At 39.7% G+C, this 27,909-nt stretch overlaps 1 protein-coding gene across 3 annotated transcripts; it reads left to right on the top strand.

The window, feature by feature from the left end:
• The first annotated feature begins 427 nt into the window (after positions 1-427).
• Positions 428-27,106, top strand: LOC311089061 (uncharacterized protein). Of its 3 annotated transcripts, none has more exons than XM_084123496.1 (5): positions 428-459; positions 1,683-1,971; positions 16,897-18,457; positions 26,075-26,171; positions 26,949-27,074. In XM_084123496.1, the coding sequence occupies exons 2-4, from the start codon at positions 1,914-1,916 to the stop codon at positions 26,142-26,144; spliced, it is 1,689 nt and encodes a 562-aa protein (XP_083979622.1). In that variant the 5' UTR covers positions 428-459; positions 1,683-1,913; the 3' UTR covers positions 26,145-26,171; positions 26,949-27,074. The 3 variants fall into 3 exon arrangements, with proteins under 3 accessions (XP_083979622.1, XP_083979621.1, XP_083979620.1); XM_084123495.1 differs by having other exon boundaries at positions 431-478; positions 26,970-27,106; XM_084123494.1 differs by having other exon boundaries at positions 431-478.
• Positions 27,107-27,909: the final 803 nt, after the last annotated feature.

The following is a 27,909-nucleotide window of genomic DNA, read 5'->3' as shown; positions in this document are numbered from 1 at the left end:
TTCTGGCAAAATGTGTGTGATTTTATCACTCAGAACATTGATGGCCAATTTGTGTTGTTTTGGAAACTTCTATTATTTGGTCTTTTGGAGAACTACAGAGATAAGCACAGTCAGGTTTATACATTACATTTAATATGTTTTACATCATTTAAGAAAGTAATTTAGCTTTATATTGATCAATCCGATTTTTATGAAGAAAAAAGCAGTTCAAACATTGAAAATGTATAAATGTGTGTCAATGTCTTTAGTTCTACATGAATGTTACATTTGTTGTGTTTTATTGTAGGCCTATACTGTAGTATTTGTAACGTACTCTTCTTTTTTGTTAACAGTAATAAAAAACTACCCCCAAAAGAAGGGTTCAGCCTTTGAATTGGGACTTCCTTCGTCGCGCCGCTGTGACGCAATCGCACTTCAAGGCGCGCAAACACACACACACACACACAGTTTCAGCGTGAGGTGAGGAGAGCAGTTTACGGTATTTCTCATATTTACACAACTTTCAAACACACTTTATACAGTTTGATTAAGCGACAGGCTCTGTATTGTTTTCATCGATCGCAGCGATACTTGTGCGTCTTTTCTGGCGTCTTCCTACTGAAATAAACATTTAGTGCAGCAGCAGCAAGCATGAGGAGAATATGTTGAGTTCATTCAGACCTGAGCGATTTTGTGTTCGTTTGTGTGATTGTCTCGATGTTTGGAGTGAGAAGTGTTACTGAATGTCAAGTCAAAAGTCAAAGTTTGAGATTTCTGGGGGGAATGGGACTCGATATCAAGTTCAAGTTTTGCTGCTGCCGTTTTATTTACTCTTAACATCTTTGGATTAAATTAGGTATTTCTTTACTTTGCATTGTTAAAATAGACTGGAAAAGATACTGCTAAATACTTTACATTGAGACAACGTGAGACAATTTAAACCTATACATTTAAAAAATAATATCCATGAGCATAAAAACAAACTCATACAGTTTGACATTGTGCATAGTTAATGTAAATGTTATTGTTTTGTGGTGCTCTTTATTTTAATAAAGGTTTTATGATCAATGTCAGTTTCTGCACAAAACTTTAAAACATTAATGAATTACATTATTGCAATGAATGTAGTTATTAGAATGTTGAACTATATTTAGATTCATATGGACATTTTATGGTTTAGTAGGGTAATTATTTACCTGAGTGTCAGCGGTGTTTGTTTTGTATTATTGATGTTTTATCCATGTCATATTGTGAGAAATAACAGTATCCTCTTTCAATAGAGTTGTTTTACAGGCTTTTATCATCTATCCTGACTCAAATAATGTGTTTCTAACAGCAAACACTCAGAATAAAGTGAGATGATCTGCTGATGATCCTGAATGGCTTTTTTAATGAGTGTTGATGGTCTGCGGCTCATCATTATTAACAGCTCTGCTGAAAACACTCTTTATTTCATGACAATAGTTCCTGTTTTCACCTCATTTATTATGCTGATGTCTTCAGATCTCCTGTAAATTGACACTTAAAGCTCATTTCATTGGTGTCAGCAGACTGAGGGGATTTGATGGTGACAAATCTGTAGATTTACTTCTGTTTATGCATATAACTGTTTTCTTACCATTGTTTACATGGTTTACACTTTTTATATTCTGTTGTCCATGAGCATAAAAACAAACTCAGTAACTGATATTTTTTTGATTTAGCTAGTTCCAGCTCCTCCCACTGTAATTCATCATCAATGAAGCTCCTCCCATTAATTCATCATCAGTGAAGCTCCTCCCACATCACTCACATCATCTGTGAAGCTCCTCCCACTGTAATTCACCAATAAATGCTGAAATATTCCCATCAGCTACAAGTGAAGACGAGTATCAGAGCATCAGGAAGAGCAGAAATCTGTAAAGACTGAGTTTATTAAAGAGGACAGTGAGAACATGAGTGATCCAGAACCCTGCAGAATGAAACACACTGAAGATCCTGAAGAACAAAGAGGTTGGTGTTTATTCTTCATTCATTCATGATGCTGAAGAACATTCATGTTAGAAACATTCAAGCACTTCATCACTTTTAGATAAACAGTTAGGCCTAAACTATGAAATGGTCATTTTTGGTTTTCAAAAATGGTCAGTAAAGTGAAGTTTGTGAAATGTTCATTGATTGTCAATTGATTGGATGTAGAAAAAAATAAAACTTGCATCACAATAGGTGTAATTGTGATTGTCAAAACATTTAGGCCTAGTAACTAAACAGAATTTTACACAATTTTCACAATTTCAATTCAATTATTGGGATTTGATTTCAAACTTGATTCAATATTGACTATGGATAAATATTAGGTAGGCTACAGTAGAGAGCATACATGTTAGTTTTTCTTTTATCTTGGCCAGGTCGCCATTGTAAATGAGAAAGTGTTATCAATGTGCTTACCTGGGTAAATAAAGGTTAAATAAAATAAAAATAGTTTTTTTTAAAGAAAAAAAATTCTCGCAGAATGCTGATAACATACAGAGAGATAATATACAGAGAATTTATAATTAAATATAATTTGGTTTTCATTATAATAACAACTATGACACAAGTAAAAATATAATTCAAATGTAATATAGTGCACATATTTAGCAAAATACTCCTATCTATGGCTATTTTTTTTCTATTCAACTAAAGTGTTGGTCATTAAATGGCTTTCCTGAGGTAAATGTAACGTTCTGTGACATAATTGTTCTCCTGCAGTTTTATTGACCTCTTTCCGTGGCTGAAAAACACAGATTGATCGAAATTATGTATGAATATTTCGACAAAATGGTAGCCTGGCAAGCCAGACCTACATCAAGATTTTGGGTCTGGCAACACACCATAGACACGGCTCAGTCCAAGGGGTGGGATAAACGGCTGTCTTTCAAATTCCCTCGGCACCCAATAGGACAGCGTTTCAACCAACCAGAGCGTTTTCCCAACAGCGGAGCTAACGTTAGTTGATAGATTCAACTTTTGCCATATCTGGCCAGCAAAACTACGAACACATCTTCCTTTTTTTAAGAATGACTTCAGTGCTGTTCTTTGCTATTTTCTCAAAGAAAAACGTAACTCCCAAGTCCTCCAGAGTCGCGGCCAAAGCCGATTCGAAAGACCGTTGTTCTCCAGCAGCAGCAGCCATTCTTTGTTTTCAAGTGGCAGGGAACCATCGCAACTCTGTCGTCATCATGTTAAGCCCACCCCGCCCCGCCTACTCTATACACGACGTGATTGGCCTGACCCAATTTAGGTTTTTGCAGCTCGAAAGTCTATGGAGAGTTGCTAGACTGCCCTGGCTGCAAAATACATTTTGCTGCCGCTAGGGTGCGTCTAGATTTCTAGGCTACCAAAATGGTATTTATTGTCTGAATTTTGTAATAAAATGGACAGAACCTGAGAGCTGAGAATTGTTTTCATATCAAAAGTAGCCTGCTCTTTCTAGTCTGTCAGGCCATCCTTAAAAATATTCTTGTTTGCCGTAACCCGACCGACCCTGTCAATTTAGTACCGACCCAATTATTTATTTTTTTTCCCTTTTAGTCCGACCGACTTGCCGGTTGTAAACTTGCGTTAAGACCGACCGATTTTTTTTTAACTCTTCAAACAACTAATACAAATGCAATAAAATAATCCTAGTTATTAAGTATTGTGAATATAAATTGCCTAGACCTACATACAAACATAAGCTACGTTCTTTCTTTTAAATAAAAACCCGTGGCGCGTCATCTATGATTATGTTTACACCATTGGTTTACGCATCACATACGGCCTGTAGGCTAAGTTCGCTTCGTTTCATTCACTGTCAATGGTTCGCGCTTGGTAATGATGGCTGCGGCTTTACTCTAAAGATTATTTCATTTTTATATGTTGTTGGATATGGTTTATTAAAAAATAAGCATGCGAGAGCGTGTTATAGGCTATATGTCATGTGTTACGATCCCTGGTCTAGGTCAGGGGTGCAACATAAACAACAAAACAATACTTTTTAGTTAAACTTGTTTATTGTCTTTTCTGGCTCTTTTGTTTGCCTTCAGAGCGGTGTACTTCAAATTTTTACAAAACAATCTCTTGAAAGAGAAAATCAAACAAACCAAACAAACAAGGAAAAGATTAGAAGCAAAAAAATCTTCAGGGGTGAGCTAATGCCAAAACAATAAACAAACAGAAACTAACTCTCCCACAAAGAAACTAACTTCCCTATGAATCATAAAATAAAAGAAACAAAACATACAATAACATACCCTATCTCCTTAACTAACCAAAACAGGAGAAAAGTAACGGCCTTTTGGCCTACAAAGAAAAAACAAGGCACTCACCCCCTACTGCTTCTCACAAGTACACTTTTACAGATGGAATCATTAAGGCCTTGATGTGTTTAGGAACAAATCACAAGTAGCTAACAGCACTCTGTTAACATACAAAGGAGCACAACCATCACAATCTGTTGTGCTACATGTTCACCAGCTAACACCCAACACACAGTACAACAACAAGTGCAGTCAAAGAGGCAGAGAGCTCCCTCCAGAGGAATTCCAGGGGATTTTATAGTCCAAGCCTCTTGCTCTGGTCCAACCACCAATGGCTTCTCATTAAGTACAGGACCAATCCTAAGGAGAAGGAGACAGCAGGAACAACAACAAAAGAATCACAACCGTAACACCCCCACCCTTAAAATTACAAATAATTATTTGTAATCACAAAACAATTCTTAATCCTCAAGGTTACATGGTGCACGTGACAAGGCATCGGCAAGCACATTTTCACATCCCTTCTTGTGCCGAATTTCCAAATTAAAACCTTGTATCAAAAGAGACCAACGCATCAGTCTTTGATTTGAATTTGACATTCGAAATAGAAAAACCAGGGGATTATGATCCGTATACACCAGGATGGGAACATTACAAGCATCAAGATAAATTTCAAAATGCTGGAGTGCAAGCAACAGCGCAAGAGCCTCTTTCTCGATTGTACTATAATGTTGCTGCGATTTTGTAAATTTCCTTGAAAAATAAGATACTGAGTGATCAATTCCTGTATCATCCTCCTGAATAAGGACTGCTCCTGCTCCCACCTCACTCGCATCCACTTCCAATTTAAATGGTCGCGAGAAATCCGGAGCTGATAGAACTGGGGCACTACACAACAACGTTTTAACGGCATCAAATGCTGACTGACACTCTGAACTCCACTCAAAAACTTTGGATTGACTCAGTAAGTTAGTAAGGGGTGATGCAACTTCAGCAAAATTCTTGCAGAAAGCACGGTAATATCCCGTCATTCCCAAGAAACGACGCAACTCTCGTTTTGTTTTGGGAGCTGGAAAATCAATTATGCACTCAATTTTGACATTAACAGGGCGTACCTGTCCTTGACCCACACATTTCCCGAGATATGTCACCACAGCTTTCCCGAACTCACATTTAGCAAGGTTCAATGTCAAGTCAAGTCAAGTCATCTTCATTTATATAGCGCTTTTAACAACGTAGATTGTTTCAAAGCAGCTTCACAGAGCTAAGCGTATAATTTAAGGTAACAGAGATTGTTTTGGCTTTATAGCAGAGTTAAGTTATTTTCCATCTAAAGTTGGTTTTGATTGATTTGCTTCCATCGCAACGATCATTTGTTATTAAATTAGGGGCCGCTAAGACGACACCATTCCCTCTACACAGACTTTAAACGCGAACCTGTGAGAAACGCTGATGGCGTTCACATGCGCATTTAGAATGGGTTCTATAGTTATGTGCATTTGAAAATACGCAGGTTTGGAATTCCCTACAAGCCAAGCCTAAACAAAGTACTTGTCTTTCCTTATAAATTTTGATAAAGAATTTTATTTTATTTTGTTGCTTTGGGGTAGGAACGCGAAACTAATTTTCCGGCAACGCTTTATCTGTATAGTGGTAGAGGGATCCTCCATAGGGAGAGACTAGTTGGCACTTCAGCACTGCGTTGTCATCGGTCCAGGCGAAGGTCCTTCGTCAGATCTGGATACGGCCTGGATCCGGCAGGCTGCAGGAAAACCTCGGGATAAACACAGACACTAAAATTAGCGTAGATGCCATTCTTCTCATGATGTAACGAGTACATCAGGATTTATGGGAAGTGTTCCCGGTTCCGGCTGACCTAATCTATGCAGCCTAACATTAAATTACAGAAGTCTATAATGTATTATGTGAATGCTAGGTCAAAGAGATGTGTTTTTAGTCTAGCTTTGAACTGACAGAGTGTGTCTGCTTCCCGGACAATGGTAGGAAGACTGTTCCAGAGTTTTGGTGCTAAATAGGAAAAGGATCTACCGCCAGCAGTCGATTTTGATATTCTAGGTATTAGTAACTGGCCGGAATTTTGAGATCGCAATAGACGTGACGGACTATAATGCGTTAAGAGCTCGCTCAAGTACTGCGGAGCTAAACCATTTAGTGCTTTGCAAGTAATCAGCAATATTTTAAAATTTATGCGATGTTTAATAGGGAGCCAATGCAGTTTTGACAGAACTGGGCTAATATGGTCATACTTCCTGGTTCTGGTAAGAACTCGAGCTGCTGCGTTTTGAACTAGCTGTAGTTTATTTATTAAGCGTGCAGGGCAACCACCCAGTAGAGCATTACAATAATCTAGCCTTGAGGTCATGAACGCATGAACTAATTGTTCCGCATTTGTCAATGAGAGCATATGACGTAATTTAGATATATTTTTAAGATGGAAAAATGCAGTTTTACAGATACTAGACACGTGACTTTCAAATGAAAGATTGGTATCAAAGAGCACACCCAGGTTCCTAACCGACGACGAAGACTTAACAGAGCAGCCATCAAGTGTTAGACAGTATTCTAGATTATTACGTGAGGAAGTTTTTTGTCCAATAATTAGAAACTCTGTTTTTTCAGAATTTAGAAGTAGGAAATTACGAGTCATCCAATTTTTTATATCCGCTATGCATTCCGTTAATTTTGTGAATTGATAAGTTTCGTTAGGTTTTGAAGAAATATACAGCTGAGTATCGTCAGCATAACAGTGAAAGCTAATTCCATGTTTCCTAATGATATCTCCTAATGGTAACATGTACAGAGTGAACAGCAGCGGTCCTAGTACTGAGCCTTGTGGTACGCCATACTGAACTTGTGATCGATGAGACATCTCATCATTTACTGCTACAAACTGATAACGGTCAGATAAGTATGATTTAAACCATGCTAGTGCATTTCCCGTAATGCCAACATAATGTTCTAATCTATTTAAAAGAACGTTGTGGTCAATGGTGTCAAAAGCAGCACTAAGATCGAGTAACACTAATAGCGAGATACAACCACGATCGGATGATAAGAGCAAATCATTTGTGACTCTAACGAGAGCTGTCTCGGTACTATGGTACGGTCTAAATCCGGACTGGAAATCCTCGCAGATATCATTTCTTTCAAGAAAGGAACACAGTTGTGAGGATACTGCCTTTTCTAATATCTTTGACAGAAAAGGTAGATTCGAGATCGGCCTGTAATTGACTAATTCTGTAGGATCAAGTTGCGTTTTTTTAACAAGCGGTTTAATCATAGCCAGCTTAAAGTTTTTTGGTACGTATCCTAGAGACAAAGACGAATTAATGATATTAAGAAGAGGATCTAGGACCTCTGGAAGCATCTCTTTCAGTAGCTTAGTCGGTATAGGGTCTAACATACATGTTGTCGATTTAGATGATTTAACAAGTTTAGTAAATTCTTCCTCTCCTATAGCAACGAATGAATCAAATTTTTCCTCAGGGAGACTACAATGCACTGCCTGATGCAATACTGTAGTAGACGGTTGCATAGTTATAATTTTGTCCCTGATATTATCAATCTTATAAGTGAAGAAGTTCATAAAATCATTACTGCTGTGTTGCTTGGAAACTTCTGGGCTTGAAGCTTTATTTTTCGTTAGTTTAGCCACCGTTTCAAATAAATACCTAGGATTATGTTTATTTTCTTCTAATAGGGTTGAAAAATAAGCAGATCTAGCAGCTTTTAAAGCCTCTCTGTAAGCAATCGAGCTCTCCTTCCATGAAATGCGAAATACCTCTAGTTTTGTTTTCTTCCAGTTGCGCTCCATTTTTCTGGCTGCTCTCTTAAGTGCCTGAGTGTGCTCGTTGTACCACGGCGTTGGACTATTTTCTTTAATCTTCTTTAAGCGCAACGGAGCAACTGTGTCTAAAGTGCTGGAAAAGAGAGAGTTAAACGTTTCTGTTGTAATATCAAGTTCTTCTAAGCTATCTGGGATGCTGAGATGATGAAACTGATCAGGAAGATTATTAATAAAGCAATCTTTAGTGGCAGAAGTGATAGGTCTCACATATTTGAAACACGGAGTTGGCTTTGCAGCCTTGGCTAAATGCAAATTACACGAGACTAGATAATGATCTGAGATGTCATCGCTCTGCTGCAGAATTTCAACAGCATCAACATCTATTCCGTGTGATAATATTAGATCTAGAGTATGATTACGACGATGAGTAGGTCCTGACACGTGTTGTTTAACTCCAATTGAATTTACAATGTCTTTAAATGCCAATCCCAATGCATCTTTTTCATTATCGATGTGTATATTAAAATCACCAACAATTAGTACTTTATCTGCAGTCAATATTAATTCTGATAGAAAGTCCGCAAATTCTTTGATAAAGTCTGTATGGTGCCCTGGTGGCCTGTATACAGTAGCCAGCACAAATCTCAAACATGATTTATTGTTTACACTATATATTTTTACATTAAGCACCAATGCTTCAAAAGAATTATATTTAAAAATTGATTTATTAGTGGTTTTGAAACTATTACTATATATTACAGCAACACCACCCCCTTTGCGTTTCAGACGAGGCTCATGTTTATAACAGTAATCTTGCGGGGTTGATTCATTTAAAGTAATGTAATCGTTTGGTTTTAGCCAGGTTTCTGTCAAACACAGCACATCTAGGTTATTATCTGAAATCATATCATTAACAATGAGTGCTTTTGAAGTAAGCGATCGAATATTCAGCAACCCAAGCTTTAGCATTTGCTCATCTGTATTATAGCTGTTTTTTATTTGTTGTAAGAGATGCATCACTTAGTCGATGAAAAACTGCATATAGACTCGTTAGATGCTGTTCCCAGTCAGATGAATAAACGACAATGTCATCCAGATATGCCTCACAATTCTCTAACCCAGCCAGCACTATTCTCATTAGGCGTTGGAAAGTGGCGGGTGCATTTCTCATCCCGAAAGCCATCCTCTTGTATTGCAGGAAGTGATCAGGCGTAACAAAGGCAGAGATTTCTGAAGCCCTGGCGGTCAAGGGAACCTGCCAGTAACCTTTTAACAGGTCGAGCTTAGTCACAAACTTTGCAGCGCCAACCCTATCAATACAATCATCCATCCTTGGTAAAGGATAGGAGTCAGGTTTCGTGATGGAATTTACCTTGCGGTAATCTGTGCAAAATCGAAATTTTCCATCTGACTTAGGCACCAACAGACAGGGTGAGCTCCATGGACTGGAACTTGGCACAGCAAAACCGTGTTCTAACAAGTAGGCAGACTCTTCTTGCATAATTTCTCTCTTGATGGGGTTTACACGATAGGAATTTTGCTTGATAGGCGAGCTATCACCCACATCAATATCATGCTCCAATATTGTGGTTAGACTAGGCACATCGGAAAAAAGAACAGGAAACTTGTTAATAAGCGTAACAACATCACTTTGACACGCTTCACTCAAGTAACACAGATGGGACTTTAAATCCACTAAAAGCTTTGAATTATCCAACAGAGCACACGATACATCTCGCATCCTAAGCCCATCCTCCTCAGGACAATACACAGCTGCCATAGCAGCAGAAATGGAGTCAGTGGCTTTTGGCACACTCTGAGCTACATCCTTCTGAGTTACATCTCTACTTACATAGGCTTTAAGCATATTAATGTGACACACTCTGGTCTTTCGCTTTCTATCAGGAGTATTAATGACATAATCCGTGTCACTTAATTTCTGCTTTATAGTATAAGGACCCGAGAACTTTGCCTGCAATGGGGACCCTGGAAGAGGAAGGAAGACAAGCACCAAATCACCTTCCTGAAAACTTCGATAAACACTCTTTTTATCAAAGCGGGTCTTCATTTTACTTTGAGTGTGTCCCAACTCCGAAAGTGCCACTACACGAGCTCGGTGTAGGCGTTCTCTGAAGGAACTCACAAACTCAAGTACGCTCGTTTGGGGGGTTGTCTCTGCCAGCAACTGTTCACGAAAAAGTTTTAACGGGCCCCGCACAGTGTGCCCGAACACTAATTCGGCAGGACTAAAACCTAAGGATTCCTGAACGGTCTCTCGTACAGCAAACATGACCAAGGGAACGCCCTCATCCCAATCTTTCCCAGTCTCAAAACAGTACGTACGCAACGTACTTTTCAAGGTCTGATGAAAGCGTTCTAGTGCTCCCTGTGACTCTGGGTGATAGGCACTAGAAAGTTTATGCTTTACAGACAAACAGTCCAGAACCTGAGAAAACAACTTGGAGGTAAAATTTGTACCTTGATCTGACTGTATAACTCTGGGAATACCAAATGTAGAGAAAAATTTGACCAGTTCTTTAGTCACATTCTTAGCTCTAATGGTACGCATAGGAATCGCCTCGGGGTACCGAGTAGCAGCACACATTAGAGTCAGCAAATACTGATAACCAGACTTCGTCTTGGGTAATGGCCCAACGCAATCAATAATAATTCTCTCAAATGGCTCCGACACAATTGGAATAGGATGAAGAGGAGCACTAGGAATTCCCTGATTAGGTTTACCAGCTAGCTGGCACACATGACACGATCGACAGTACTCTGAAACTGCTTTTTTCAAGCCAGGCCAAAAAAAATAGCGAAGGATGCGACTAAAAGTCTTGTTTACTCCCAGATGAGCAGAGAGAGCATGATCATGAGCTAAACACAAAATCTGTTCACGATAATTCCGAGGGACCACTACCTGAAACACAGTCTTCCAGCTCAGATCCTTCTCTGACGGGGACCACTTACGCATAAGCACTCCATCCTCCCAAACATAAGCCACATCTTTATCTACTACTTTCTCTTTTTGTACAGCCTCATCAAGACACTTGGCTAGAGACGGGTCAGCTTTCTGTGCAGCCGCCAGCTGTTCTTTTCCGACCCCAAGCATAGATTCCAACTGGACTGCAACATCCTGATCAGAAACAGACACATTAAGAGAAACATCCTGCATAACTTCATTTCTATCAACTTTATCAGTCATAAATGTTTCAGACACATCTAAAACCTCATCAAACTTTTTAGTCTGAGCACGGGTTACCGCACAGGCAGTAAAAACAGAAGGAAACTGTTGACCCACATCAACCTCTTCACAAAACCCAGACAAATCTGGCCTGTCCACAACAATAGGCTGAGGAAACACCTTACCACCAGCAATATCATTGCCCAATACCAGACCGACTCCTTCTATCGGAAGCTGAGCACGTACTCCCAAACTTACAACTCCTGTGAACAAATCAGATTGGAGGTAAACGGAGTGCAATGGAACTTTAACACAGCCAAGCTCAATGCCACGGATTAACACGCTTGATCCGCAATAAGACTGTTCTGAGAAATCTAGTGCGCTTTCCACAATAAAAGACTGAACCGAACCAGTATCTCGCAAGATCGTAATCGGCTTCAAATTTCCCTGCTTTCCTGAGAGAGATACTGAACCATCCATAATAAATGGGCAGTATAAGTTTGTATGCGGATTACTAGAATTAAACACAGAGGGAGCAGTATGAACCAGAGCAACTCCCTTTGGTTTCTCAGGTGGTTTACTCTGATTCCAGCGCTTACAATCTGCAATCAAATGTCCAGGCTCGCGACAGAAAAAACAAACGCGCCTCTCTCCCTCACGAGCCACATTGGTATTACGAAACGCATTCGAAGCTGCTTCTCTATTCTCTCCTTTTCCTTTACCCTTAAAAAAAACCCTTGAGCTGTTTCTCACAGGAAACTCAACAGATGAACCATGTTTCTCTCTACACACAGACGGAGTAAAAACTGTTTTGTGCGTGAGCACAAATTCATCTGCCAAAACAGCAGCATTAGTCACAGACAAGACCTTCTGTTCGTTCAGGTATACAACAATGTTCTCTGAAACACAACTTTTAAAATCCTCCAACAACAAGAGTTCACGTAATTGCTCAAATGTTGTAACTCTGCTTGCTGCACACCATTTATCAAACAACACCGTTTTCTCACGAGCAAACTCGCCGAATGTTTGACTGGTAATTTTCTGATGGTTCCTGAATTTCTGGCGATAAGCTTCAGGTACTAATTCGTACGCTCTCAACACAGCAGCTTTAACTGTATCGTAATTCAAACTTTGCTCAATAGGTAAAGCTGTACACACTTCCTGAGCCTTACCCACTAATTTACACTGCAATAGCAGCGACCACAACTCTTTTGGCCAACGTAATGTAGCCGCTATGCGTTCGAAAGCGACGAAATAGGAGTCTACCTCCGTCTCTCTAAAAGGAGGAATAAGCGTAACGTATTTACTCACATCAAAGCTGGCCGCAGACGCACCAACAAAAGAGGTAGCGGGTGAACTTTGATTCTGTGCAGGTGAAACTGGAACATTCCCTTGCAAACGAGGAGATGGTGATCTAGACCTGGGCACAGGCACAGGCACATTAGGTGACGATCTAGCTTGCAATTCCAAACTACGTAATTTAAATTTATTATCAGCCTCTAACTCAAGAGTCCGAAAATGAAGAAGCTGCGCGTCATAATCCTGTTTCTTTAACTGGAGGTCCAACTCCTTCAGTTTAATAGCTAGCATAGGATCAAATCGAGAATGACTAGGATCTATGCTAACAAAAGGAAAGGTATCTTCATCTACTGCTGCCTCAGCACCCTTCCCAGTTACTCCTTCCACAGATTCATCTGGCAAAATTCTAGCCTCCACCAGTTTGCTATGCAACTCTTCTTTAACCAATCGTTTTGGCCCCTCCCTATGAACAACAATATTAAAGAAATCTGCAATTTGTAACAAATCAGCTTTACGACACTTATTAAATTCCTCCGTGGTAGGAGACAATGTAAACGATGTTAAATCAAATTCCATGCTTAAACTCCTCAAATTCGTCAAGCAACAAAGAACAAATACCAGGCAACAAATGCTTGTATAACTAGTATCAACTACCTTCATTGATATGCAATGGACGAGCCCCCAATTTATGTTACGATCCCTGGTCTAGGTCAGGGGTGCAACATAAACAACAAAACAATACTTTTTAGTTAAACTTGTTTATTGTCTTTTCTGGCTCTTTTGTTTGCCTTCAGAGCGGTGTACTTCAAATTTTTACAAAACAATCTCTTGAAAGAGAAAATCAAACAAACCAAACAAACAAGGAAAAGATTAGAAGCAAAAAAATCTTCAGGGGTAAGCTAATGCCAAAACAATAAACAAACAGAAACTAACTCTCCCACAAAGAAACTAACTTCCCTATGAATCATAAAATAAAAGAAACAAAACATACAATAACATACCCTATCTCCTTAAAGGGATACTTCACCTCTGGGAAGATGAATGTGTATTTAAAATAGGTCATTTAAGTAGAAGAAATGTGAAGAAATTTTTGAATTTGGAGCTTTCTAGACTGAGAAAAGCCAGAAAATGTATTTTTGGCTTATGTGGATGAAAGACAACAACTCCCAGAATGCACTTGCTTCGCTGCCTTAGGAGACCACGCCTACCGGTAAGAGTGCGCAGTTGAAAACAACAAGGCTTACAAGGCTAACTTAGCCTACGTGATGAGTTTGCCAGGGATCTCTAGAGATCGCCCAAAATGTCCGGGATTCGGCTTTTGCGTTCTACAGTCGCCATTCATTCATTATGTTTACTGTGGCGAGCAGGACGAGGCTGACGGCCGCGGGAGAACGGCGCGAGGCCGGTGGCGTCATTACTGAGACCCATTACTGAGATGGTCTCCCATCTCTCACGGAGGAGCGGGAATTTTCTTAGCAAGGGTAAAACGCACATCAACCGATCACTTGTTTAGCGTTCATGTAAACACTACATTCAGATTCACCAATCGGAATGAATTCAGTTAGATTGAAACAAAAGGGGTGCATGTAAACAATGAATGGCGACCGCAGAACGCAAAAGCTGAATCCCGGACATTTTGAACGATCTCGCCTGCCGGACAAGTCCGGGAAAAGGAAGATGGTAACCCCTACTTACTCAGCTTTCTCCTACTATTCAGCTTTCTCCACAGAACAAGAGCCTGCTAGCTTAGCTTCCAAAGAAAGACGGCTGACACTGTGTACATTCTGTGAGTGAGATCCCACCCTCTATGGGCGGGTTGAAAACATGCGGAACAACGCCATCTACTGGCTGTAGTCTTTAGCCTCTGGCCAGAAAATCCTCCGATGACGCAAAATGACGATTTTTGCGTCATCGGAGGATTTTTTCCAGACAAAAAATACATAAATCTCTTGTCTCAGGGGGATATGAGGGTGGAAAGCATGGTAATTCGAAAATACTACAGGTTTTCTACTAATACAAAGCTTAATGCTAAATCCTGAAGTAACCCTTTAACTAACCAAAACAGGAGAAAAGTAACGGCCTTTTGGCCTACAAAGAAAAAACAAGGCACTCACCCCCTACTGCTTCTCACAAGTACACTTTTACAGATGGAATCATTAAGGCCTTGATGTTTTTAGGAACAAATCACAAGTAGCTAACAGCACTCTGTTAACATACAAAGGAGCACAACCATCACAATCTGTTGTGCTACATGTTCACCAGCTAACACCCAACACACAGTACAACAACAAGTGCAGTCAAAGAGGCAGAGAGCTCCCTCCAGAGGAATTCCAGGGGATTTTATAGTCCAAGCCTCTTGCTCTGGTCCAACCACCAATGGCTTCTCATTAAGTACAGGACCAATCCTAAGGAGAAGGAGACAGCAGGAACAACAACAAAAGAATCACAACCGTAACACATGTTTTAGTCAGATATGACGACGCTACTGCAACACGCATCGCCGCAGATGAAGCTGAGCTTCAACGTGCTATCGCAAATCAAAGTGAAAGTAAGTCGCTGACGCTTAACACACAATCATCTTCATTAAATGCAAAGAAACGAAATGATCTTACCAGGGCTGTTTCCGCTTTCTCTTATTGCGGGCTTTGATTCAGAAATTTTAGCTGATGATCAATAAAATGCGTCTCATAACTGTTGCTTTCGGTGACGTGCACTCCTAAATCTGCATATAGCGGGAATTGAAGATCGGATTTATATCCGCAAAAAAAAAAAAAACACATTTAGCCTATGTAACCAGGTGTAAATGGAATCGTTTTGATAAATCAGATTGCAATCCGATCTGAGAAAACGCATGAAGTGGCCTGGTGTAAACAGCCCCTAGACATAGGTGAAAAATGTTCTCTATCTCTCTCTCCCCCCTCCGACTCCGATTTTTTTTTTTTAAATAAAAAAATATATACTTTTTTATATAATTTTTTTTATATATATAAAAATATAGACCTACCTACCGACCCTTTTTTTCTTTTTTTTTGCTGTTACTGCAAACCAAAATATTTTTAAGGATGGCCTCAGGGTGGGGGGTGGGGGGTGGGGGGTGGGGGGGGGGGGGGCAGTGTAGTGTGTGTGTGTGAATTTTTTGTGTAAACAAATTTATTATAATAGGTCTATATAATTCCTAAAAAAGTGGTTTGTAGCTTGATGACTATGGGGAAATGTGGGTCCCATGGCCAAACGAGTTGAGAACCACTGGTATAAAGCTATTCAAAACATACAAATATGTAAATTATTATAAACTTCATTAATAAACGCAATAACAATTTCAAGGGAATATTTCGACAGTTATGATTTTTGTCATAATCGTGCAGCCCTAATACGTTGTCAGAAAAATAAACAGATCATCCCAATTACCGAGTCCATCTCATCTGGCATGTTATCAGAATAATTAATAATGTTTTTGTCTGTCTAGATTATGAATTACTTGTTGGTTATAATAAAGACTCGGCACTAATTTCTGTGTAAAACGCACAGTACAGAATTTTGCATTACACTTTACTGTGCGTTCAAAAACATGTACAACTATTCTTCTGTGAAACAAACAGAATACAAAGTGTGTATTTTTCCAACCATACAAAGCTCTATTTTTACCTGTGCGTTTACACAGAACGTCTGTGATCATAATCTCCACACAACGGTAATGATTTAGACGTTTAAGCCCTGAAGACATTTTAAGAATTGTTTTGTCTGAGTGATATACACTAAAGTACAGACTCATAACTCTATAAAACTAAAGCAAGGAGAGTCAAAAGGGAGGTATCGTTTGATAGGACACTTTTAAAACCTTTAGACCATATATATATATATATATAAAAAAAACATATTTGGACATTCTCATCCTGAGAAACTGCTTATAAAAGGAAAAAACAAACATTTTTTCTTATTATTTTACGTTCTTATTTGACATGCAATATCTCAGGAAGGAAACAAGGTGGGAGGACATTTCTTTTTTTGGTGAAGTTCCCCTACATGTGAGCTGCGTCCAGATCAGGTTTTGTGGTGATATATCGTAAAGTATTCAAAAGTTACAGCATTTGGAACAAAGGAAGCCTTTTTGTTTAGCCCTTGACACCCCTAATGGGCATCTATTAAACTCTTCCTCCGTGAGGAATATCTCGTGATCAACGCAATAGATTATATTTTAATCGTGAGAATCTGCTGTAAATAATGATGTGCCATTTTCTACGATCTGTGTGTGTTTCATGAAGGTATGAGCGAAAATAACACTTAGACTTTTATGTCCTTTCACTTCATATTTCTCTCTTTTAATTATTTTGATGTGCTGAAAATTAAAACATTTTTTTTCATTTTAGACCTGATAAAAGTGAAGGAGGAGATTGAAGAACTGAGTGAAGTGAAGGAGGAGAGTGAAGAACTGAGTGAAGTGAAGGAGGAGAGTGAAGAACTGAGTGAAGTGCAGGAGGAACATCATGTCAAACCTGGAGGAAAACCCCTGAGTCGCTCAAAGACTAAAAAGACATTTTTAAAGAAAAGAAGAGCCAAGAAATCTTTCACCTGCACTCAGTGTGGAAAGAGTTTCTTAAACACACGTAATCTTGAACGTCACATGAGAGTTCACACTGGAGAGAAGCTCTCATGTGATCAGTGCGGGAAGAGTTACTCAAGGAAAGATAGTCTAGATATTCACATGAGGATCCACACTGGAGAGAAACCGTTCCCCTGCACTCAGAGTGGGAAGAGTTTCATAGACAAACGTAATCTTAAACTACACATGAGGATCCACACTGGAGAGCAGCCGTTCCCCTGCACTCAGTGTGGAAAGAGTTTCACAAGCACAGGTAATCTTGAGCTTCACATGAGAGTTCACACTGGAGAGAAGCCGTTCTCATGTGATCAGTGTGGGAAGAGTTTCGCACAAAAACCAAATCTTAGTCGACATATGATGATCCACACTGGAGAGAAACCTCACACATGTGATCAATGTGGGAAGAGTTTCGCACAATCAGGACACCTTAAGGTTCACATGAGGATCCACATCGGAGAGAAAACGTTCACATGTGATCAATGTGGAAAAAAATTTCTTAGGGCATCAAACCTGAAGGCACATCTGATGGTTCATACGAAGGAGAAGCCACATTCATGTCCTGAGTGTGGAAAGAGTTTTTCACTGCTGTATAGTTTACAAACACATCAAAGAATTCATACTGGTGTGAGAGAGTACATGTGCTTTGAGTGTGAGAAGACTTTTACTACAGCAGAAAATTTAAAACTGCACCAGAGAATTCACACTGGAGAAAAACCTTACAAGTGTTCACACTGTGACAAGAGATTCAATCAGTCATCATATCTAAAAATACATGAGAGGATCCACACTGGAGAAAAACCTTACAAGTGTTCACACTGTGACAAGAGATTCATTCGCTCAGCAGAACTGAAAACCCATGAGAGGATCCACACTGGAGAGAAACCTTACAAGTGTTCACACTGTGACAAGAGATTCAATCAGTCATCATATCTAAAACTACATGATAGGATCCACACTGGAGAAAAACCTTACAAGTGTTCACACTGTGACAAGAGATTCAGTCGCTCAGCAGAACTGAAAACCCATGAGAGGATCCACACTGGAGAGAAACCTTACAAGTGTTCACACTGTGACAAGAGATTCAATCAGTCATCATATCTAAAAATACATGATAGGATCCACACTGGAGAAAAACCTTACAAGTGTTCACACTGTGACAAGAGATTCAGTCGCTCAGCAGAACTGAAAACCCATGAGAGGATCCACACTGGAGAGAAACCGCACACGTGTGATCAGTGTGGAATGAGTTTTTCTTTTATAAGTCAACTGAAGAAACACATGAAGATCCATACAGTGGAGAAACCACATCACCACAGTCTGAGATCACGGTAAGTAGTTCATCTTTATGTGTTGAGAAACACAGTCTGTTCTGTGCAAGTTAGTTTCTTATCAGCTAGGATGAGCATCATGACATTTTGTTGGTTGATCTAACGTAGGGCTGTGTGATATTAAAACAAAAGTGCGATATACAATACTTTGTTAAATAATGCGATATTCAATATGCTATATGGTATTACTTTAAGTGTGTAAAATTAATTAAAATTATATTTAAAAATTAGCCTTAGCCTAGGGGCAGCAAAAATGTATTTTGCAGCCAGGGTAGTCTAGCAACTCTCCGTTGACTTTCGTGCTGGAAAAACCTAAATTGGGTCAGGCCAATCACGCCATGTATGGAGTAGGCGGGGCGGGTTTAACATGATGACGACAGAGTTGCGACGGTTCCCTGCTAGCGCTACTTGAAAACAAAAAGAGCTGCTTCTGGCGAACAGTCTTTCGAGTCGGCTTTGGCCGTGACTCTGGAGGACTTGGAGCAAAGAGCAAAGAACGGCACTTAAGTCATTCTTAAAAAAGGAAAATGTGTTCCCTTGTTTTGCCGGCCTGATTCAGAAGTTGAATCTATCAACTAACGTTAGCTCCGCTGTTGGGAAAACGCTCTGGTTGGTTAAAGCGCTGTCCTATTGGGTGCCGAGGGAATTTGAAAGACAGCCGTTTATCCCACCCCTTGGATTGAGCCGTGTCTATGGTGAGTTGCCAGACCTAACATCCTGATGTAGGTCTGGCTTGCCAGGCTATTTAAAAATATTTAAAAGCTGAAAATAGGGCTGCAACGATTCCTCGAGTTACTCGACTACAAAAATTCCTTGAGGCAAAAACTCTGCCTCGAAGCCTCGTTAAATTCCTATGACGCGCACTATACGCGCAGCGCAGGGATTTAATTGTTTCACATGGACCGTTTATTCACACGTACCTGTTCAGGAAGCACACCATATATTTTGAATTTAGTTGGCACGATGGCGGAGAATAAATATGTAAATAAACGGCAGAAATTGTCAGCTCAGTCATGCACTGTTCAAGAGGCTGCAATTTTTTACAGAGAGCATTTTGAACATGCTCGTGACCGATATGAGGCCAATGTCCATTGTGGAGGACAAGGGATTTAGGCCGTGTGTCCACCAAAGCGTTTTTACTCGCGGCTGGCGTGTTTTTTCAATTGTTTTCAATGGGAGCGCCGCGTTTTTAAAACACCATGAGCGTAACGAGGCGCTGAGCGTCTTTTTCACGCTGAAGCGCTGAGCGTTCGCCGTTTTTTACTGGTCGCCGAGAGTTGAAGAATGTTCAACTTTTGGTAAAACGCAGCGCTCATCACTGTCACTTTTTACCCAACCGTCCAATCACAGTGAGGAGGGGCGGGACTAATACCACACCGACCAACCACATGATTCTGCTTGTACAACGTCAACAGATGACAACAAGCATAATAACGGAACAAAATCAAGAGCCAGAGAAAATAGCTACATTACATTGTATTGACATTTTAATATAGAATCAACACAGAAACAAAATATGTGTGAAATGAGATACTAGTAAGACTTTCGCGGATATTCCGTATCATAACAAGCAAAGTGTCTCGGTCTCAACCATCTCAACTGAAAAAACACTGCGCTGCCAAAACGCTCTCAAGCTGAGCGTTTTTAGCAGAGCGCCTAGGGTTTTCAGCTGGCTAAAAACGCTTTGGTGGACACACGGCCTTAGAGACATGATCTCAACTTTCAATCCTAAATACAGCCTGCCATCAAGAACATATTTCACACAACTGATGGAGAAGAAACACAGAGACATTACAGAGAAATTGAAAGCTGTCCTAAAGCAAACAGAGTGTGTTGCCCTGACAACAGACATTTGGACCAGTGTGGCAACAGAGGCCTACCTGGGGGTGACATGCCACTTCTTGGGGGAAGATTGGGAGATGAAGTCCTTCTCCCTAACCACAATGCCCCTAGAAGAGAGACACACTGCAGCCAACATTGCAGACTGGCTAGGAGACAACTGCCAAATTTGAGATTCCACTTGAAAAGGTAAAGGCAGTTGTCCATGACAATGGGGCCAATGTGGTGGCAGCAGCAATAATTCTTAGAGAGAGGCATGGGTGGGCTTCTGTGAGATCTGCAGGGCACACTTTAAATTTACTTGTGCAGAGCACACTCAAAAACAATAAAACAATTGCTAGTTGTGTGGGTTCTGCTAGGTGCCTAGTGGAACACTTCAAAAAGAGTGAACTGGCCTACACTAAGCTCAAAGAAAAACAACAGAAGATGGGAAAGCCACCACTCATGTTGATACAGGATGTCAGTACCCGGTGGAACAGTACGGATCACATGTTATCAAGACTCCTGGAACAGCGATGGCCTGTGACTGCAGCTCTCTCCGATCCAGCAGTCAATCTGAGAGGTAAACACCACTACCTGGATCTAAAGCCAGAGCAGTGGCACATCAGTGAGGAAATGACACAGGTCCTTGGGCCATTTGAAGGAGCTACAGAGTTTCTTAGTGGAGAACAGTATGTCACCCTCTCTGCCCTTCCACAGCTGGTCCAAAACCTTAAAAAGTCCACACTGACTGTGAACCTGAAACTGCACCAGTGAAGGCATTTCAGGCTTCTGCTGCAGAGCAGATCACAGAGAGGTGGGAAGGGCTGTATGAATTTCTACCTGAATCTGGTGCTCCCAACCCTGTCCTTCTGGCTGCTGCTTTGGACCCCAGGTTTAGAAAATTGAAGTTCTTGCCTGCTGTAGAAGTGTTGAAGGTCCAAACTAGTATTCAATCAATGGCACTAGCTGCCAGAAAGGACTCAAAACAGACACATGTAACGGTAGAAAAAGACACTGCCACCACATCAGCTACACACACAGGTAGATTACATCAGAAAATTATCCTGGGATCATCATCAGAGGATGAGGATGAATGAGAGGATCATGATGAGGATGAGCAGATGAGCAGAGCGGTGCAGAGGGAGGTCTTGGAGTATTTTGGTGAACAGCCTATTTCCAAGAAGGAGGATCCACTGCCATGGTGGAGAATAAATCAGGCAAGATATCCAACCTTGGCACAGCTGGCAAAGTCTTTCTTGGGGATCCCAGCAACATCAACACCCTCAGAGCGCCTGTTTTCTGCTGCTGGGAACATTACCTCAAAACGTAGGGCAAGCCTAAATGCTGAGCATGTGGATATGTTGACATTTCTCCATTGCAACTATAAGCTGTTGTAAAATCAATCTGAAATCTCTCTCTCTCTCACACACACACTCACTCACTCACTCACTCACTCATTCACTCATCTAGGTACATTTTGATGTTTGTTTTGAGATTACAACTTATTATTTATAATTGTTTTATTTACATTAACCCTTGTATGGTGTTTGGGTCTGTTGGACCCGTTTTCATTTTTTATCAAAAGAAAAATGATACAATTAATTATTTTTTCAAACTGAGACTCATTGGCCTTGGCTCATTTTCTGTGAAGAACATATATCAGAACACATTTTCAATGAAAACACACTGTACACCCCCCCTACACATTTATATTACACACAGGATGTTCGGGTCCACTGGACCCGGAGCTAATAAAAGTGTGGATATTGTAGGTCCTGTGTACCTTTACTCTGTCCTCCTCCAGTCAGGGCCTGCTGTTAGTGTGTGTATGTTTTTGTATATGGTTTATGAGGACACAAATGTGTATAATGACATGGGTATTACAACATAAACATGGTTTATGACGACATCTGTGTCCTAATACTAAAACATACTAAATGGTGTTTTTTGAAATTCAAAAAATGGCAAATGTTTTCTGTGATTGGTAGGTTTAGGGGTAGGGTTAGTGTAGGGGGATAGATTATACAGTTTGTACATTAGAAAAACCATTATGCCTATGGAGAGTAACCGTACACCACATATCCAAGTGAGTGTGTGTGTGGGTGGTGGGCAGTGTTGGGGAAGTTACTTTTAAAAAGTAGTGTTTGCTCGTTACTCGTTACTTTTAAAAAAAGTAATCAGTTACTTTACTTAGTTACCCTATTTGGAAAGTAACTTTTTACGTTACTCGTTACTTTTACGTTACTTTTATGTTGCTTGACTTTGGGCACAACCCAATATCTGTTCCTAAATATCATGGCTTAATTTGAGCCGGAACATGTTCCGTCACCTCCGAGATTGGATCCGGAACCTTTTTTATTGGATCCGGCACCTCCTGTGTCACTAAAATTAATTGCCTAAATGAAAAAAAAAAATCAAATTACTTTTTGTGTAGTGTTCAATGTTTGTGACACATGACTTGCGCGCTTGTTGTACGAGTTGAGATTGCTGTTAGCCTCGATCGTTTCACTCAGGGGAAAATTTTCAAAAAGACAGGAAAGTTTGCTTAACTTTTTCAAATACGCTGACCAGTCAGATCCCAAACAAGCAAAAATCGTTTCCGCTGATCAAAAAGGAGACCACGGTGGACACAGTAGCCTAGTATCGATATTCAAAAGTACACATATTCAAGCTTTCTATATATTTATCAGGTCTGTGAGACAAGTAGCTTATCTGAGTGTCGGTTCATTTACAGTATGGAGACGAGCTCCAGTTCACGCGTGTCATGATTATTTTGCATGCCATATTTACTTATTTTTTAAATTCAGGCAATTAATTGGTTGGTAAAACATTGATTAAAATTAAGATACAATTAATACTAAACAAAATTCGTTTTAAAGAAAGTCTTTCTCCTAAAACAAACTTAATAAAGTGGTCTAAATCATGTCTGCCCACTCCATTTGTCTCCCGATAGCCTATATTGCGCAAAATTTTTATTTAATTTAATTTAAACATTAATATGAAACTAAATCGTTTTCTTCAGTTCTCAACAGTTCTCTTCTCTCAATCGCGCGCAGCTGAGGCAGTGTCGCTGTCAAATATATCCATGGGAAAAGTAACGTTGCGCCGAATTGAAAAAGGAACTACGTTTCGTTACCAAATTTTTAGTAGTACCGCGTTACACTACTTTTTACCCGAAAAAGTAGTTACGTTACACCCAACACTGGTGGTGGGGGTATTTTGTATGTATCTGTGTGTGTGTTGTGGGTGTGTGTGTGTGCATGCGTGTGTGTGTGAAAGAGTCCAAGAGTGAGTTTTGTGTTTCTACTCCTGCCATTCCCACACGAGGTTGCAATTCTTAAATGTGATCTGACAAAGGTAAAGAGAAAATATTAACCATTTATGCTGTTTATATTGCTTGTAATTGGGATGAAGTAAACATCTGTTGAGTATTTTAACATAACCTTTTTGATTGTGTTGAATTAAAAACCCCAAAATGCAGCGGGTCCACCAGACCTACGAACACTGGCTGAGTAACAAAAATATAAACACCACGCAAGGGTTAAACATTTCATTTTTTGTTCTTAGGTAAACTAAACTAAATTTGCAGAAGGTGCAATCCTTTTTTTTTTTAATGTTGTGTATTAAAGGGATAGTTCACCCAAAAATGAAAATTCTGTCAGTAATTACTCACCCTCATGTTGTTCCAACCGCGCAAGACCTTCGTTCATCTTCGGAACACAAATTAAGATATTTTTGATAAAATCTGAGCCTTGTCTCACTCCTCCGTAGGCTGCTAGGTGACCCAAACTTGCTGGCCCAGAAAAGTTATTAAAGAGATCGTTAATATAGTCCAAGTGACTCCAGTGGTTCAATCTTAAGTATATCAAGCGACGAGAATACTTTTTGTGCGCAAAAACAAACAAAAATAACGACTTTATTCCACTATTCATTTCCTTCTCTCTGGGCCTCGTAGTGTTTTTGCGATGCGCGTCTGTGTTATATGTAATCACGCATCACACACATGACCAGCGTCGGCCAATAGTGAGCCTACGTGGTGACGTGTAACACAGACGCGCTGCACAAAAACACTACGCAAACCAACTAGAGGTCGAGAGAGAAGGAAATGAATAGTGGAATAAAGTCGTTATTTTTGTTTGTAAAATATCCGATTACTCGATTAATCGATCGATTAAGTGCTAGATTAATCGATTACAAAAAGAATCGATAGCTGCAGCCCTAGCTGAAAATTATATAACATATACACTATATTGTCAAAAGTATTGAGACACCCTCCAAATCATTGAATTCTGGTGTTCCAATCACTCCCATGGCCACAGTTGTATAAAATCAAGCACTAGGCATGCAGACGCTTCTACAAACATCTGTGAAAGAACGGGTCGCTCTCAGGAGCTCAGTGAATTCAAGCGTGGGACCGTGATTGGTTTCCACCTGGTGGTATTATAACAGTGGAAGCAATTGGGAACAATAGCAACTCAGCCATGAAGTGGTAGGCCACGAAAAAGTCAATAGCTACAGACCTCCAAACTTTGTGTGGCCTTTAGATTGGCTCAAGAACAGTGTGTAGAGCTTCATGGATTGGGTTTCCATGGCCGAGCTCTGCATCCAAGCCTTACATCACCAAGCACAATGAAAAGTGTGGGATGCCACTGGACTCTAGAGCAGTGGAGATGTGTTCTCTATAATGACGAATCACGCTTTTCTGACTGGATATCCGATGGACAAGTCTGGGTTTGGTGTTTGCCAGTAGAACGGGACTTGCCTGACTGCATTGTGCCAAGTGTAAAGTTTGGTGGAGGGGGGATTATGCTGTGGGGTTGTTTTTCAGGGGTTGGGCTTGGCCCTGGCCCCTTAGTTCCAGTGAAAGGAACTCTTAATGCTTCATTATATAAAGATATTACGGACAATGTCATGCCCCCAGCTTTGTGGGAACAGTTTGGGGATGTTCCTGTTCCAACATGACTGCGCACCAGTGCACAAAGCAAGGTCTATAAAGACATATATGAGCGAGTTTGGTGTGGAGGAACTGGACTGGCCTGCAGAGAGTCCTGACCTCAACCTGATAAAACACCTTTGGGATGAATTACAGTGAAGACTGCGAGCCAGGCCTTCTCGTCCAACATCAGTGCCTGACCTCACTAATGCACTTTCAGAAGAAGTGTCAAAAATTCCCATAAACACACTCCTAAATCTTGTGGAAAGCCTTCCCAGAAGAGTTAAAGCTGTTATAGCGGCAGAGACGGGCCAACTCCATATTAAACCCTATGGATTAAGAATGGGATATCCTTAATGTTCATGTGCATGTAAAGGCAGACGTCTCAAAACTTTTGCTAATATAGAATAAATGCTTCACATTCTTTTTGGAAAAGAAAGCCTCACTACAACTTCTGAAAGTGACCAGCAGGGTTTTAGCATTACGTAAAAAATAATGTCACAAATCTGACAACGTAATATTAACATGAATGTAAAAAATAAACTATTTAAATGCCAACAACTCCTCTTTGGTCAACTTGGTAATATATAGTTATATTAACCTAAAACTTATCATCAAGATTTTGTGAACAAAAACACCTGAAACTAGGGGTTGACAATTAGTTATAAAAAATAAAAATAAAATACAAAAAAATTGCATTCAAGTTTAAAACTGCACCAGGCAATTCACACTGGAGAAAAACCTTACAAGTGTTCACACTGCAACAAGAGATTCGGTATGTCAGCAAATCTGGATTATGTGATCTAATCCGATATTTTATTTATTTATTTATTTATTTATTTGTTTGTTTATCATGTGATTAGCCTGAGTACCAGAAAGCATCTGGAAGGAGAGGACGGAGAGGACGCCAGTGATCCAGAGCCTGCAGAATGAAACATCATGATACTGAAGAACAAAGAGGTTGGTGTTTATTCTTTATTCTTCATTCACTCATCATGCTGAAGAACATGCTGATGCTCAGTAGATTTACATTGCTTCAGGCTGAGAATAAAAACATAACAAATTAAAGCACAAAAAAAAAAAATTATTGATAATTTTTTTTTTTTGCCGAAGAACATGCTGATGAGAACTAGATGAACTAGATTGTTTTTCTAGAACTAGAACTGAGTTATTACTAGCTAGTTACCATGATTCTTACAGTAGTTACTAATGAAAAGCCAATCCTAAAGTGTAGAAATCTTCTAATCATACACAAGATATTCACACACACACATACAGTATATGCATAGATGAGCTAGCTAATTATTGCTGTATGACAGCATAGGCTAATTACTGACAGCTTTCTCAAATCTTAAGTCTGCTATGCTATTAAATATTGATAATGTAAATAACCTTGTGTATTCGTTTACAATTCGTTTACAAAAACAGTTCAAATGTTAATGTTCAAGTGCTAGTCATTTGTCCTGCATTAGTTATTGATTTGTTTTGTATGAATTATGAATCTTGTTCAGTAGTTCTCTGGGAAGCATTAAAAAATAGTAGTTATTGATTAGTTAATAGTGAACTACCACTTTCATCTGTGTGCTATTACTTACTAATTTGTTAATAAGAGTTTCTTGTTAGTTAATAGTAGTTACTTGATTGCTAATATTGTGTTGCTCATTTGTTCCTGTGTAGTTATTCATTAACGAATTAACCGTATTCTAAAGTGGTACCTGATTATGTTGATGTTTATAGGTGTTTTGTCGTTCTGAACAGTATTTGATCATCTACCGTTGGAGGCCGATGACGTCACTGCTCGCGCCGTCTTTTCCATCATTCAGTTTCACCGTCGAGTCTTCTGTGGCGTTTCAATGAGGAGGAACTTGAACTTTGAGATTTTATTTTCAGAATGGATCCACAAATGAGCTGTGTCCACAAATGGGGTGTTCAAATACCATACCTCTTTTTTTTTTAAGCGAGTCAGCTTCTTTCTTCTCATATTAAATCAAGTCCAATAAAAGGTATCACTATCACTGATAGAGAAATAAAAAAAAAACAATAGTCAATGACACTAAACTCTTTCTGTGGCTACTGAATTAATCTGGATATGTTCAAGGGCATCTGGTAAATACATTTTGCTAAATGTGAGCTTATGGCCATCAAGGAATGCTCTGAAGCTTTTTCCCACATAGCAAATTTGATCTGTTGTTGTATTTGTTATCCTTGAACTGATTATGAAATTGGCATGATATATTTACCTGACATAATAAATATATGTAGTAATAAATAGTTCAGCGTATAAAGTGTATAAAGAGATGGAGGTGAGAGGACGCTGGCACTGTCTGTTGCCGCTTCTCCCTTAAGAAAACATCTTTGTGTATAATTTTTTGCACTCTAGAACCTACTTTCTACAAAGTCACTATCTGCTATCTACCAGGTTTTTTTGGATTATATGGATGTATGGATTCTTGCATCATACCTGTTGTTGCTGGCAATCTTCTTCGTGCTGCCTGTACCTGAGCCGTTGCATGAAGAGTTTTTATTACTGCTTACTGGCCCTGTGGTCTTGATATCACTCATCGACACCAGCATCAATAGCATCTAAACGGACAACACTTCACTGCCAAGTTAGCCCTCACTGGATAAGGCAACATCTCCCCGGCTTAGCGAGTAGCCACTTGCCAGCCGGCTGGATAATCTTCGGATCTTCTCTTTA

This window comes from Abramis brama, assembly GCF_963993115.1.
Source record: "Abramis brama genome assembly, chromosome: 1".
Classification (NCBI taxonomy): domain Eukaryota; kingdom Metazoa; phylum Chordata; class Actinopteri; order Cypriniformes; family Leuciscidae; genus Abramis; species Abramis brama.
The sequence above is the reverse complement of the archived record's forward strand: the minus strand, read 5'-3'. Positions and strand labels throughout refer to the sequence as shown.